Consider the following 17,091-nt stretch of genomic DNA (forward strand, 5'->3'; position numbering starts at 1 on the left):
GCAGCCTGTATCTTTTGGGAGTTTCAAGGACTACTGTTGCTAATACTTCCAGCAGCCTGTATCTAAACAGACCCTGCACATTGCAAGGCAGAGGTTCATGTCATAGGTGGCATACCTGGGTGTGCATTAGATTGGTACTGCATGGCAAAGTGTAATGACAAGAACAAGATTCTGCTATTTTTCTACTAAAGTTTTGGGGAACTGTCTGAATATTCTGAGTTCTAAATACACATGAATAGATTATTTGTGGCTCATAGTGGCTTGTATTAATGTATTTAACTTGCCTGATGTGGCAAGGATTTTTGTAAAAATTATTTTGAAGTAAATATCTCTACTGGTTCCTACAGAGCCACATTATTTGATTATTATACTTATCCTGAATGTACTCACCTATGGTTTCCTTCTAAAAACCAAACATGTGAAATGCTGAATATTTTCCTGGATAATAAATTCAGAATAAGAATATTCATATATTAGTGAAGTTGTTTTTTTTAACTTGAGCTTCTTTGTCAAGCAAGAAAGATAAATGGAAATGTTGATCAATGCTGTATTTTAGAATTTTATTTTATTTTTTTATTTTTAATTAATTAATTTATTTATTTTTTATTTTACTTTACAATTCTGTATTGGTTTTGATAAATCATTTGGAATAATCTTATAAAATGACCTGAAAATGGAGTATATCAGCCTCTTCAGGTGAAACAAAATAGAGGCCTGTGAGTCCTCTGCATGCATGAAATGCAATTCTAGGAGAGTTGGAATCACCTGAGTTTCAGGACTAAGGAATGAAGTGGTTACGAGGACAAGCTTTGCTCTGTCTTGGCTCTGCCATTTAAAGGTCCTATGAAGTTGAGCAAACCACTGATCCTTTTTGAGCCTAAATATCCTTTTTCACCAGCAGATTAGTAATACTACCTACATCATAAAGTTCACGTGCAGATCAACTGTAAAAATGTCACCAAGTCTTTGGCAGAATCTCTAAGACACAGGCAGAGCCCTCACTAAATATCATTAAATTACTAAAACGATCACTTTTATTTCTTGTTGTTATTAGTTGTTGATATTGTCAATATTATTAAACCAAGAGGGTGTTAGAGAACTTTGCCTGCTTTATAATATAACATCAAGGTCTTGTTCTGAGGCTTTAATAAGCATTTGCTAAACAGGTTCAAGTAATTTAGCCGAGCAAGGTTTCATTGTCACCATTGATCGAATTATCAAACTGCTTTTGTGCATATCAAGAATTCTTTAGATGCTTAGTTTTTATTAACAAAATCCAATGCCTTTCTTTTTTCACTCCTTCAGTTCAACAACATCTTATATATAAAGATTGCTCTGAATACTACACCATAGGCAAAAGAAGCAGTGAGCTCTATAGAGTTACACCGGATCCCAGAAACAGTAGCTTCGAAGTTTTCTGCGACATGGAGACCATGGCAGGAGGCTGGACAGTGCTGCAAGCACGTGTTGATGGAAGCACCAATTTCACCAGAACATGGCAAGACTACAAAGTAGGCTTTGGAAACCTCAGAAGAGAATTTTGGCTCGGGAACGATAAAATCCATCTTCTGACTAAGAGTAAGGACATGATTCTAAGAATAGATCTTGAAGACTTTAATGGTGTCAAACTCTATGCCTTGTATGATCACTTTTATGTGGCCAACGAGTTTCTCAAATACCGTCTACATGTTGGTAACTATAATGGCACAGCTGGAGATGCCTTACGTTTCAGTAAACATTACAACCACGACCTGAAGTTTTTCACCACCCCGGATAGAGACAATGATCGATACCCCTCTGGGAATTGTGGGCTCTACTACAGTTCAGGCTGGTGGTTTGACGCCTGTCTTTCTGCAAACTTGAATGGCAAATATTATCACCAAAAATACAGAGGTGTCCGAAATGGGATTTTCTGGGGTACCTGGCCTGGCATAAGTGAGGCACAACCTGGTGGTTACAAGTCCTCCTTCAAAGAAGTCAAAATGATGATCAGACCCAAGCACTTTAAGCCATAAATCACTAATGCTAATTCTTCCGGGTATTCATTACCCAATAAGGCAATTAATTCCTTCAGCACTTTGGAATATGTTTCAAACTCCTTTTCCATGGCTTAAAATTTATCTCTGAGCAATGGGTTCTTATGCCACATAGCATTTGAAATAAAACTGAAAAATATGCCTTTTAAAGAAGTTCTTTGTCACTGTTCTGCTGTTATCCAAATAAACATTTGCAAGCAATTGGTAATATTAAGAATCACACATTAGACTTATAATTCTTTTAATTTCTCTTATTTAAAAAGTTTTATATTACTTATATTACTCCCTCTGATTAAAAAATAATTGTTTTTTTCAGCAGGCTAGATTTTACACAAGTGACCTCTATTTTGACAGTGATTTAAACACATTTTTTCAGGCTATAATTACTGGGTATTTATTTGTCTCTAAATATCCTGTTTGGAGAAGGCAAGGCATCCCACTCCAGTACTCTTGCCTGGAAAATCCCATGGACAGAGGAGCCTGGTAGGCTGCAGTCTATGGGGTCACTAAGAGTCGGACTTGACTGAGCGACTTCCCTTTCACTTTTCACTTCATGCATTGGAGAAGGAAATGGCAACCCACTCCAGTGTTCTTGCCTGGAGATTCCCAGGGACAGCAGAGCCAATGGGCTGCCATCTGTGGGGTCGCACAGAGTTGGACACGACTGAAGCGACTTAGCAGCAGCAGCAGCAGCAAATACCCTGTTCCTCATTATGAGATAAATTTAATCAATTTATAGCATTTATGGCATTTTAGTTTCCAAGAAAGGAGAAATATATGTAATTAAACCTGCTCATGTACTATTTGTGAAATGTAAAATTTTATCACTGAAAATATTTTAAAATGTGATAGTATAATGTCCCTTCAAAAAGCATTCAGAAAATTAATTTAACCTTAAAGACCATGATTTAAAGGTAATTTTTTTATATTTTATAACTCTTTAGATGTTTGATCGTAAAAACTGCTTTAATATAAAAAATATCTTCCTTTGCTCTAATGCATAATAGTTTTTAATTTAAGACTGCTCACTGCTGTGCGAAACTACTGGTAAACTTCCTTTTGGAGAAGTAGGTGTAGCTAAGGAATGAAGCACTTATTTAGAGGCTATAACATTCTGAAAGCCAATTTTAGATCCAAAGCATTAATATTATTAACTGATTCACTTTACACAAAGCTAAGTTTATATGACAAATAGGTAAATCTTCATATTTATAAAAAACTTGAATTTTAAATATATAGAAGAGTAGTTCAAATATATATTTCAACCCTAACTGGTGTATTGCTTACTTTGCTATCAGAAGATTCAAACACAGGTTTGTTTGTTTTTTTTTAACAAAAGTAGCTAGAACGCTTATAATTCATTAATTCTAAAATGCATATTTAAAGGATTATAAAAATAATTTGTTAAATTTCTGTATTATAAAAAGGAATCATTTCAGAGAGAACAGCAGTATTCTACAGCATGTTTTAAAAATGTTCTAGAATAACATTTGGAAGAATACACAATACTGTATGTGAGTCATAGATATACAGTCAATCTTTAATTTCTAGTATCTTTTTCTACTAAAGTAGCCAAGTTTTCAAAATAAATTCACAAAAATGCAGCTTTACCCATTATTTGAAAATAATTGAGAATAATATCATTAGGTAAGAAGTTAATTTTTCAACTATTGCCTTTTTATATATAATTTGAATAAAAAAGCAAGACATTCTTTTAAAAATATATAATGTACAAAGTTCAGGCAAACATAATGAAAAATTATGTTATTATTAATAATTATTAAAATGCCAAAACAAGGGAAATGCAAATAGAATTAAGTGATTACCAAAATGTAAGATATCATTGTAGATTTCAATGACTTCATATCTCTCAATTGGATACTAAGTGTAAATGTTGTAACTAATTTATTCTTTACTTCTCTCTCTTTTCTGATTTTTACAAAAAGGCTAAGATTTTGATATTATACAATATAATATTTCAGATAAAGGCATTTTTACTTGCTATATGTAACTACTAACATGTATAAATTTAGGCAAATTTCTGAGATGAAAAATAGATTCCTTAAAAAATACAGTTCTAAAAAAAAAATAGCTCATATAGCAACTATCCACTGATTTTAATAGGATGAAGGTATCATTTCAGGAGAATCTGGCAAATAATTCATTAATCTACATAAATACTCAAAAGCCTGTCTATCTTTCCACCTTATTCAAATAATCAAAATTTTATTTTCTATTATATATTTATGGCACCTTTCTAATAACAAATTCTACAACATGGAAATTCCTTTTTGAAGTCAGTTCATGTCACTTATAAAATATATTTTAGATTTTTATAATCTTTAGCATATGGATGGGAATAGATTCTATTTGAGAGAGTTTTTTGCCCTAGCAAAACTACTCACTAATATAATGAGCTAATGTTCACAAATATGGATTGACTACTAACAAATATTTTAGAGTCTTGTCTTGGTTCCATTTTAATGACTAATATTTGTTATCTGAGGTAACAAATTATTTCTGAGCTTTATCATACTTTGAAAATATTGACTAAGATTAGGTCTTTAGAAATTCCAAATGGAATTGGTTCACTAATCACTGAGAAAAAAAATCACATTTTTCTGATAAGTAGTAATGCTCCAAATGAAATGATGACACGTTTATCCAATAAATAAAGAGCTTAAATATACAAGACAAAAGAAATCTGAGTAACAAATTTGCTGCTCCCTATTTTTGAATGTCTACCCAAGGAAAGGGTAGAAGGTTTAAAGGTAAAAAGTGATGAATAATAGTGTCATGATAAGCCTTTGTTTAGAATTCTTATTTTCCTTTATGTATAAAAGGAAATGTTTTTATGTTTATATAAAACATAAAAATAGGTTTATGTTTTATGTCTCTTAAAAACATTGTAAAATAAAAGATTTAATCATCACATCTATTTATTTCTTCAATTTGGAAACATTAAGTACTATTGTTTGTAAAATAATTTCTATATATTTACTCTTAGTTGAAAAGTTGCATAATGTATACCTAATTAGACAATACCTTTGACTCACTGACAACTTTAATGAGAACTATTTCATTAACGGAAAGACAGGGGCAAATACAGGAACACCATTATCTTATTTTCCTTGAGTACTGTTGACACATTTGAAATGTGGAAGTTTTGGTTTCACTTTTGTGGCATTTAACCCCATCTCCTTTTTTTTCCATCATTCATGTTGCTGCTCTGGGTTAGCCCTCAACATCCTCTTAGGATAATGCTCCTAAGTGTGATCTGTGCCGTCAGTTTGAATCTATTACAACCTGTCCTCCATATCACTGCCAGAGGAATGATTCAAAAGTACAATCCTTGGTGGTCCAGTGGTTAAGATGCATGTTCCCAATGCAGGGGGCACAGGTTTGATCTCTGGTTGGGGAATTAAGATCCAGCATGCTGACCAGTGCAGCAAATATATATATATATATATATATAATTCAGATCATGTTATTTTCCCAATTAAAACCTTTTAACAACTCCTTTTTTTAAACAATAAAATTCAGCAAATAAGCTCCTTCATTAACTGAATTCTGCCTATCCTTTCTGCCACTATTCACACTCCTGCAATACTGAATGCCTTGTTCTAGAATAAACCTTGTTCTCTCATATTTTCATTACTTTTTGTTGTTGTTCCCTTGGTCTAGGTAGAATGCCATCCTTAACCCCCACTGAGTTTTGTTTTATTATCCATGATTAAGAGCAGGGACTCAGAAGCCAGAATTACGTTTGAATTTCAACTCCATTATTTGCAAGCTCTGTGAGCACAAGCAAAATCACCTAATCTAATTTTTTTTGGTTCCTTCAATTATAAAATAAGAGTTACAGTAGAATCTGACAGAGTTATTGAGAGGATTAAATGAGATAGTGTATATAAAGTACCTAGAATATATATGTGTATTATCATCATCATCTTTCTAAATAATTATCTTTTCTGGGCAATCTTCTCTGATGACATCAAGGGGTGGGAGTTGGTGCCTCTTCCCATTGGTTTTATACCATCCTGTATATTCCTTATTATCCATTACATTATTCCATAATTGTCTACATTCTACTCTGAAATCAATCTGTTTGACTAAGATGTAAAGGAAATTTGAGACAGGAGTATTATCACTCAAAGTGGTTCATGAATATGTTACAACAGATGCAGAGCTATAGTCAAAAGAAGCCAGAGTTATAAATGGGGAAGGAGTGGGTGTCATCAAATCTGATAATTTAGGAGATTGTGAATACGGGTTAGCAGTGATTGACTTCAGGGGAGGATATGGCAAGACAGGATCAGATATACTATAGGGTTGGGTACTTAAAACAATGGCAAACTTTTAGAAGGGGTTCTGGGAACATGCTTCTGGGTATATTATCATGCAGAGAAGGATAGTTTTACCAGGCCAATGATTGTTCTACCTGGCTGAGTTCCTAAAGAAAAAAAGCATTTTACATACTTGTATTGCAACTTTGAAATTAATTTTAATCATAAAAAATGCATGAATGCTTTAATTTCTTAAACAATCATCACTTAGACTAAAGACTCCTTTGCAAACCACCTTCAGTTCCAATCCCCTCCCTCTCTCCAGAGGTAACAAGCAGAGATGGCTAAATCCAGACTTGAATTTCATTCTGCACATTGCCAAATGGTAATGTTTATTGAATGATAGCTTTGCCAGGTTTCTTTTGTTTATTGACTGGGACGAGTAGAAAGTAAGAATAGAAGTGAGGGAGGGAAATGGGGTGTGCTTGGGGAACTCAGAGTCCCCTGAATTCCTAAACGTGACTGAGCCTCCATTGCTCCTTGAAGCAGTTCCGCCCCCACATTTAATAAGGTTTTTCTTGCTAACGGCACTGTTGCTTTTTTTCCTGAGGGAATAATCTTTCAAAAAATTTTTATATAATTGTTAGATGTTACTTTCCCTTTACAGTCATTACAGAATATTGGCCATATCCCCTGTGTTGTACAATACATCCTTCAGCCTATCTTATACCCAATAGTTTTTACCTTTCAGTCTTCCACCCCTATATTGCCCTTTTTCCTTCCCCAGTGGTAATGACGGGTGTGTTCTCTATGTCTGTGAGTCTGCTTTTTGCTATATTCACCAGTTTGTTGTATTTTCTAAATCCCACATATAGGTGATATCATGAAGTATTTGTCTTTCTCTGTCTGATATTTTTCACTTGGCATAATACCTTCCAAGTCCATGTTTCTGAAAATGGCAAATTTTCATTTTAATGGCTGAACAGTATTCTATTGTATTGCTATACCACACATTTCTTTATCCATTCATCTATTGATGGATACTTAGGTTTCTTCCATATCTTGGCAATTGTAAATAATGTTGCTATGAACACTGGGGTTCATTTATCTTGACAGCTACATGTAAATGAATGAAATTAGAACATTCTCTAACACCATAGACAAAATTAAACTCAAAATGTACTAAAGACCTAAATGTAAGACTATACACTTATAGAGGAAAACATAGGCAGGATACTCTTTGACAAAAGTTGCAGCAGTATTTTTTTGAATGTGTCTCCTAAAGTTATGAAAATAAAAGCAAAAATAAACAAATGGGACCTAATTAAACTTAACTTTTATACAGCAAAGGAAACCATCAGCAAGATGAAAAGACAACCTACTGAATGAGAGAAAATATTTGCAAATGATATGACCAAATAGGGCTTAATATCCAACATATATAAACAGTTCATACAACTCAATAAAAAAACCCCACTAACAGCCCAGTTGAAAAATGGGTAGAAAATGAATAGACACTTTTCCAAAGAGGAAATACAGATGGCCAACAGGCACATGAAAAGATGCTCAATTTTGCTAATCATCAGGAAAATACAAATCAAAACCACAATGAGATATCACCTCATACCTGTCAGAATGACAACCATTAATAAAAACACACACAAATAGCGAATGTTGGCAAGGATGTGGAGAAAAGGGAAATCTTATATACTATTGGTGGGAATATAAATTGATGCAGCCAAATAGACCTACCATATGACCCAGCAATTCTACTCCTGGGTATATAGCTGATAAAAGCAAAAACACAAATTCTGAAGGAGTAATGTTAATCCTCCTTTAGGCTCTTCCATCTCACTCCTCAGCATCTCCAGATCTATAACCAAGGTAAGACATGCCCTCCTGAGAATTATAAAGTCAAATTGCCAGAGAAGCTTTTATACAACTTGGCTAATTTATATCAGCAGAAATTTGGGGAACACACATAAAAATTGATTTTGAGGTTGTTTGACCAAGAAAGAAAGAAAAAAGTACCAGAATTTCATATGTGCCTGAATTCACTGACAGAGGTATATTTACCAGAAATTCTGTATTCAGTAGGCTAGTTTGAGCAGATGTATTTGGTTCTAATTGTTAGTTAAAACAAACCTTGATTCAATAGCAGCTAATACTAACTGACGTTGAGAAGTCAAAAATGTCTTGGAAATAAAAGACTTATGAAGAGAGAAATGTTGGAGTGGATTTTTGTAATTCATTTTTAAAGTATTTATTGAGTATCTACCATGTGCTAGATAGTCTTCATGGAAGACAAAGATACATCAATGACTAAAACAGACAAAATCCCTGTGGCTCAGATGGTAAAGAATCTGCCTGCAATGCAAAAGACCTGGGTTTGATCCCTGGTTTGGGAAGATCCCCTGGAAGAGGGAATGGCAACCCACTCCAGTATTCTTGCCTAGAGAATTCCATGGACAGAGGAGCCCAGTGGGCTCCAGCCTGTGGGGTCACAAAGAATCGGACACAATTGAGTGACTAACAGTATACTTGGGGAATTTAATCAGAGGAGATGAATAAACAATATATGATAAATGTCGTGAAAAATTAAGTAGGGCAAGAGAGATGAGGAGTTTCAGAGGGACGGTGTTATTTTATATAGGGAGGTCTGAGGAGACCTCCTTGAGGAAGTGACATTTGTTCAGAGACATAAAAGATAAGGGAGAACAAGCCAGACAGACAACTGGGAGAAGTATGTTCCAAGCAAAGAGAACATCAGGTACAAAAGCGCTTGGTGTATTTTAGAGTCAGCAAGGAGCCTGGAAAAACAGGCAGTGTGCAGAGGAGGGGGCGTAGGAGATGAGATCAGAGAGAGCTTGGGGAATTGGGCTTAAATAAGAAATGGGGGTGGGGGCTGCCAACTCATGTGAGTCATGATAAGGATTTTGCCTTTTGAGTAGATAAGAGCCATAAAGGTTTTGATTCCAGGAGGCAGATGATCTCATCCAGTTTCAAAAGGGTCACTCTTGTAGCTGGGCTTCCCTGGTGGCTCAGCTGGTGAAGAATCCACCCGCAGTGCTGGGGACCCTGGTTCAATTCCTGGGTCAGGAAGATCTGCTGGAGAAGGGATAGGATACCCACTCCAGTATTCCTGGGCTTCCCCGGTGGCTCAGCTGGTGAAGAATCTGCCTGCAAGGTGGGAGACCTGGGTTCAATCCCTCCATTGGGAAGATCCCCTAGAGTAGGGAACAGCTACCACTCCAGTGTCCTGGCCTGGAGAATTCCATGGACTGTATAGTCCATGGGGTCGCAAAGAGACACGACTGACATGACTTTCACTTTCTTTCTTGTAGCTGAGGGAAGAGTACAGTTAGGAGAGAAGAGTGAAGCATGAACACCAGCTTGATGGTGTTTGCAATAAACTTGGAGAGTGATGGGGTAAAGGTGTGGACAGTGGAAAGATTTAGAGGTGTCATAGAAAACTACAGTATTTTAGTCTGAGCAACTTGAAGTAGAGAGCTGCTGTTAACTGAGATGGGGAAGACTGCCGGGGGAGCCTGTCCGGAAAGTGTATGTGGGGGTGGTGGGGGAGGGGATGGGGATCACCAGTTCTGAATATCTTAAGTTCAGATCTATAACACATTCAAGTGGATGGCATTTGGGTGTTAGTGTGATGTTCAGGGAAGATACACAGGTTGCCAAAATATAGCTGGTAACGAATCCTTGGGACTAGATAAAGTAACATAATAAACAGATGCACATGAAGTGAAGACTTTCAGAGAAGAAGCTAGAGATAAGGAGGAACCAACACAGTTGCATCCCATCTGATCACCCTGTAAATGTGTCATTTGAGAAGTCCCAGGGTAGCTTCCTTATGAAGAGGGCACAGATTTATTCCTAGTGGAACAGATACTTTCTCTGGATTATTGGAGATTTGGATGTGCTTTTTCTTGCTTCTATCAGCCACACTGTTGTTGGCTTACTGGATGTCTTAGAAGCCATTCTTTTACTGTGATTTCTACAAGTCGTTGCTTTTGACTTAAGCAGTCATTTCACAGTGAAGGGAGGAGGAACACCATATTGAGACCTTACTCAGTGCATCATCCGGGAGACGCCACCTTCTGAGGGTGGAAGGCTGTCATTCATGCAGGATATGGCATATATGTGTGTGTGTACACATGTGTACATAGCAAAACAAATATGACCTAGGCTACAGATTAAAAAACATTCTCTGTTGACAGTGTAATGCCCAAGTCTGAGGAATCATGTATGGACATTTTAAATCATTAGAGCACTAGTTTGCTATGATTATAAACCTTTAGTTAAGAGGAGACTTAGTTTTACTCCTTTTTGAGATGTTAGTGATCTTAAAACTTGTTTTTTTTTTTTCCCCACAAATATTTTCTGATAGTTTTCCAAGTCAGATGTAACCTAAATCTTATATTTCTAATAGCTTTCAAAGGGCTTACAATGGAATGGTTATCAGTGAATGTGACTGGAAGTTTCCACTTAGGTTGGCTCCAGCAGCAGATAGAGGGTCAGGAAGACCCCCTGGAGAAGGAAATGGCAGCCCATTCCAGTATTCTTGCCTGGAGAATCCCCATGGACAGAGGAGCCTGGCGGGCTGTAGTGCATGGGGTCACAGAGAGTCGGGCATGACTGAGCAACTCAGCAGCAGCAGCAGCTGCGGACAGCAATGAGTGTAGTCTCTGCAAGTGGGGAGGTCCCCCTTGGGGTGCTAGATGCATGCACATGTGCACATACATGCATACGCCACATGCACATATATGATATACATGCAGGCTTAAATACGGAATTTGTGACATGCATGCTATAACACACAAGGAAGCCTGTCCATTGAAATAAACTAGATATGCAGCTCTTACATGTAATCCAAAGTCAATACAACAAAAATCACAATGGGCCAGTAGCTAGCTTATATAACATAGCTTGTTTTATATAAACACATACAAATAGATTGCCATAAAATTGAGCTTTAGGCAGTTTCTTTAAATCCTTGAAACAAATTCTATGCTCTTGGTGCTGCTGGTATTGCTTGAACTGCTCCTCTGCACTGCCTCTCTTCTTATCCACAATCCCGAAGCATGGCTCTTCGGATTCTACTCTGCTCTTTGTACTCCTTTGCTCTGTTTACTTCTCTGTCAGGTAAGCAACCTACTGTCCTCACCATTATATTCAATTCTCCATGTGCATCTTTGCTCACCTAAAGTCCCAGGAGGGAACCAAAATTAAAACCTAGCTAACTTGGGATCAGTGTCCTCCTAGACTTCACATAGTAACTCAAAAAGATCTTTATTATTAGCTATTTTCAGAAGGAAATCTACACTATAATGCTGAGAATGTATACTCTTCTTTTGAAAGTGAAAAAAATCACATTTTAAGATAAACAGCTTTTTTGTTGTTTTAGCCCCTTATAACAACTATTACATGTATAGTTATTATTTTAACCCAATAAATATTTATCATTTGCCTACTATGTGTATAGCATGGTGCTATGTGCTTATTAAAGTATTCTGAATAAGGTTTTTTCCAAATAATAATTTTCTTAACTCTCAAAATCTGAGTTTAATTTCTAGCATTCAGGATTTTCTCTGAGTAAGTAAGGATGACATTGCTGCTGCGGCTAAGTTGCTTCAGTCGTGTCCGACTCTGTGCGACCCCATAGACGGCAGCCTACCAGGCTCCTCCGTCCATGGGATTTTCCAGGCAAGAGTACTGGAGTGGGGTGCCATTGCCTTCTCCAAAGGATGACACTATTAAGATGAATTACTTCTCCATTACAAAAGGCCTCATACACAGCAAATTTGAAATCACGTAGAATCTGAAAACCTTCTCACTTGATATCTCTGGAAATTGGGTTTCTCATCTACAAGAGGCAAGTACTTTGTGTTTACATAGTTGTGAAATTTTATCAAAGAAGGGACTCAAAACTGTTTGCTTACGTTTATTTCTTATTCAGTAATGAGTATCATAATTTTTCAGTCAATCTAATTAATCTGTTTTACTTTTTGTTTAGAGATTTTGCTTCTAAATGCTCATAATAAGCACCTCTCACTTGCCGAGAGCCAGCCATGTGCTGGACACTTTCCTAGGAGCATTTCCAGTGTTATTTCTGTTTGCTGTGATTCATGCCACAATCAGGAGGTAATGTTTTACACTCACTAAAGTCTTCCCTGAAGGAGGTGGGGGGGGGGAAACAATCTTTGTTATCTACAAGCTGTGTATCATGTGTGAGCCATTATCTATTTTCAGCTCTCCTGGCCTTCTTGGTGTTTTTCTCATGAAATGGACTAATTTTCTATGATAAATTACCTGTGATAATTCCATGGTAAAGTATTGGGTTGGCCAAAAAGTTATTTTGGGTCTTTCCTGTAAGATGGTATATGAAAACTTGAACAAACTTTTTGGCCAACCCAATATGTACGTTGTAAGCCTCAGTATCACCCCTGTCTGACTTTTTGTGTGAACCTACAAAACAGAAAATGATTCCAGATAAATCTCAACTTAAAGTGAAATAACTCTCTTTGTATCTTCTCAGAAAACAATTACATAATATTCTGTTGATAGGAGATATTTTAAAATATATATATATTTTCAAGGGTGTTAATATCCTTACTTAACCTAGTAGTTAAAAATTATTTACTTTCTGTAACTAAGTCAGAATTTATAACAATTCCAACAGAAAAGGCAAGCAAGTTTCTGTACTCTCCAAACACTGTTTTACTTCCATGGTTACATGGCAGGATTCACTAAGGAAAACATTCCATTTAAGTACAAAGCACTTTGTAAGTTCTTGGGAGCCAAAAGATTTCTCTTGTAAACACTAAAGTTTTTATTTTCATTTGTTATATAATTCTTTTCAAATGCACATATCATTTAGATGAATGGTACTGATGATGGTGACTTTGAAAATTTTTATCCTATAACAAGTCAGTGATTAAAAATCTAGAGAGACTCATGGGTATATCATGGGTAGTTATGTCAGTTGGATGGTTACGGGAGTTACGGTATTTACGTATGGTATTTATGGGGTTGGTATTTAACAGGCTGAACCACTAGAGGAAAGGTTCTCGAACTGTGTCCCCAGTCACCCTAAAAGGTTCTGCAGACATATTTCATGAATGCTAAAGGAAGCGGGGAAGGAGAGGATGCCAGGAGAATATATGATGCATGAAACACTGTGCACCTTGAATAGTCCTGGTTTTACTTTTATCTTGAATCTTGGGGCTTCACCTTCAATTTCACTTAAAATATTTTGTTCTGTTTTCAAAAAACATTGTAAAATCATTGCCTCCCTATTGCATATCCCTTTTGGGGCTCAGTCAGCAAAAATAAAACTAAAATAGATGCACAACAGTTCTAACTTGGCATGATTATTTCCAACTTTAAACATTTAAATATCTGAGAATTTTGGTGGGCTTGATGTGGAAAATGCAATCAGAAATTCAGAAAAAATTTCTTCTCTTTAGTGTGCCTTGTAAAGTAGCCATTCAGTAGTGTGATTATTTTGGTGGAGGGCTTTACTAATTACTATATACATCTATTCCACCGTACCACCCTGAACGAGCCTGATCTCATCTGATCTCGGAAGCTAAGCAGGGTCGGACCTGGTTAGTATGTGGATGGGAAAATGGCATGGCTACACTTGTGACAGTGTGCCAAGAGTTAGCAAGGAGTATCATGAAGAATAACAGGCTTCCTGTTTTCAAAGTTCCTAAAGCTACTATAGATTAGCTCTTTTTAAAAAAAAAACAAAAGGAAAAAAAAATTAGTGGCATGTGGTACAAGCACATGCAGAGAGGTTACAGCAACAGAAGTGTCCCCACTTTGTCAGGAAGTGCCATGCTTTAAGAAGGTGGAATCTGAACTGTCCTGGGGGAAAAATGGGTAGAATTCTAAAGCACTGAAATGTGGAGGAGAGCAGTCCAAGGCTGGGTAGAGGATGAACAAAAGCAGGCTGGAAAACCAGGAGCTAGTTAGGAAAACAATGATACATCTAATTTGACTGGAGCTTAAGGTGTGTAGCAGAGAACAGTTTAAAAAACAAAATAAAAAAGGAAGAAAGAAATGGTGGATGAGACTGTAGAGGGATGTGACTATAAGTTCACAGAAGTAATATCTGATCTTTATGTAAAGCAGGAAAACATTCATGATCTAAGTATCTACAGTCTCCCCCTGCCACCTATTGACTGGTTTTGTGTCTGGATCTGGGGTGATGTTGGGACACTGGGTGGGGAGGAAAGCTGGAAGGAACTCTGAAGACTGTTTTATAAAATAATGAAATGGCCAAAGATATCAAGGGAAAGATGGGTGTAGATACAAAGAGGAAAACCCAGCAGGGGATGGGGGAAAAAAGTTCCTGGAGGAGTTCTAAAGGAGGGAACAATAGGGGTAGATGTGGTGGGGAGAAGCCTCTGCTATGATGAGGAATTTTAGCAAGTTTTGCCACAGGACATGCGGTGGATCCCTCCTCTCTCCCTGAAGGAACCTTCAGTGTACTCCCATTGCTTTCTGCGGCTTTCTGGGACAGATCTGTGTTTCCTTTGGCTGTGCTGAGATGGGGGAGAGGCGGCTCGATTGAGTGCAGTTCACAGACTGTCTGCACAGAGCATGGGGGCTTTCCCCAGCGCCTTGAGGGACTGGGGCCCTGGTGCTGGTGGTGACAGGAGATGCGAGTGGAAAGGACAGCGGACCTTCACCTCTGCATCCTTCGCCTCTACACCCACCGTATCCAACTCTGTCTTACATATTGTGCTTCCGTGTAAGATTTTTTTTTTTTTTTTTACTGGGAAACAAGTAATAAAAGCAGTTTACAAGGAGGGTGAAAATCACAATGGTAGGCAGTTTGAGGTGCCTCTGAAGATGAGAAATGTACTATTGGTGTAAAGTGAGGCTCAGGAATTGAAAGCATATGACTAGTACATGCAGAGCGGGAAATCTGACCCATTTTTTACTGAACCATTTTTCCACTCCCTGCCTCCCCCAGCACCGTGCCCCACCAATCAGAGATTTTCTTCCCAAACCATTCAAATTTAAGATAGTTTGAGCCTGTCCATTCTTCGATGTAGACAGCAAAATTCCTGTCTTCTTAATCTGTGGTTCAATATTTGGTAATTCTTGTACCCACTTAATTCCTATCTCTGATGCCACCCAGGTATACCTATTTGCCCACACCTAGGTGTACATGGGCTGGGAATATGTAAAGAACATTTGCCTCAGAAGATAAGTCCAGAGGTTCTGGACTTGGCATGAGGTTCTAAGCTGTCATATCCTTTCTGTTTCCCCTTATATCAGCACACATGCTAGGCAGAATAAAGGTTAAAATATGATGACTCAAACTATCAATATACTAGGAGAAAACACAGGAAATAATTTATGATAACAGAGTACCAAAGGTCTTCTTAAGTATGGCATAAAATCTTGAAGTTGTGAAAGAAAAAGTCAATAAATTTAAGCACACATAAAATAAATTTTCACGTGGAGAATAACCATCTTAAGTAAACTCAAAAGAAATCCAAAATCAGAGAATAAGATTTGTGCAATGCATATTATGCCCAAAGGACTATTTTCTTTATGTATAAAGAGTTTCTATGAGTCTCTAAGAAAAAAACTACACACAAAAAAATTGAAAAAAAAGCTGTGAACAAAATTTACCAAAGAAAGAAACAAAAAAACCAAGGTACAAATAGGTCTTTGTATTAACCAGCTTCTGTAAATCTGATGCTTTAACATCTGCCCTACATGCCTATGCCAGATACACCTTGTTCTAAACAGCCTGATAATATGCCTGAGTCACCTTGCCTCCCTCATCGGCCTCCTCCCCCACATTGACAGGAGTCTTCCTCCTTGGGGGAAGAAGACTTGTCACATGGAAACCAACCAATCCAGAGTCCACACCCTCACCAATCTCCTTTACTGGGCTCTTGGGCTCAGGTCACTGTACAGCTGTCCTAATCATGACCCAATGCCGCGTGCCGGACTACTCAGGACATCACCTATGCCCCCGAGTCTGCTGAAATTATTCACACTAGCCAATCCTAAGATGCTTATCCCAAATCACTCATTCCTTCGTAGGGAAACCACAGTAAAAGCTCTTACGTACTGTTCCTCCCTCTCCTCTGCCTCCTGATCAACCTGGTGCTTCCCCATGTGGCCCCCCCATGTTATGGCATGCCTCCTTTTTTTTTAGAAACGGTGAGTAGTAAACTATCGTTTCAATGACAATTGTCTCCTGACCTTTTGGCCTTCCTATACCTCACATTTTTTATTAATACATCTTATTTATTTATGTATTGGCCATGCTCCAAAATTGTAGGTTCTGTTTCCCAACCAGGGGTTGAACACAGGTCACAGCAGTGAAGGCACTGAATACTAACAACTAGATCGCTAGGGAACTTGCAATACACTGTATTTTAAAACAGTCTTAAATATATGAAAAGAAACTCAATTCATTTTAAGATAAATGTAAATAAAGTCTATGATGATATAACCTTTTCTCTCATCAGAGTGACAAAGGTTGAAAAGTCACACAGTGCACACTGCTGAGTAAAGATACATTTATTGTTGAGGGGAACATAAATTATTACAGCCTTTATGGAGAGCACCTTGGCAGTAAAAAAAAAAACTTTTTTTAAATACATGAACTCATGATCTGGCAATTCTACTTCAAAAGAATTGAAAGTAGGATCTCAAAGAAATAGTTGGACACCATGTTCATAGCATTATATTCATAATGTCCAAGAAGTGAAAGGAACCCA

At 37.1% G+C, this 17,091-nt stretch overlaps 2 protein-coding genes across 7 annotated transcripts in view; one reads left to right on the plus strand and one right to left on the minus strand.

Moving 5' to 3' along the window:
- The window catches only part of FGL2 (fibrinogen like 2), a 6,706-nt gene extending 1,738 nt beyond the window's left edge, over positions 1 to 4,968 (plus strand). Inside the window, exon 2 of the mRNA XM_040260763.1 lies at positions 1,306 to 4,968. Coding sequence (XP_040116697.1) covers positions 1,306 to 2,015 — 710 coding nt within the window. The 3' untranslated portion in view covers positions 2,016 to 4,968. The remainder of the gene's footprint in view (positions 1 to 1,305) is intronic.
- Positions 1 to 17,091, minus strand: part of CCDC146 (coiled-coil domain containing 146) — a 141,234-nt gene that overhangs the window by 87,410 nt on the left and 36,733 nt on the right. The window lies entirely within an intron of this gene.

This window comes from Oryx dammah, unplaced genomic scaffold, assembly GCF_014754425.2.
Source record: "Oryx dammah isolate SB20612 unplaced genomic scaffold, SCBI_Odam_1.1 HiC_scaffold_18, whole genome shotgun sequence".
NCBI classification, from domain to species: domain Eukaryota; kingdom Metazoa; phylum Chordata; class Mammalia; order Artiodactyla; family Bovidae; genus Oryx; species Oryx dammah.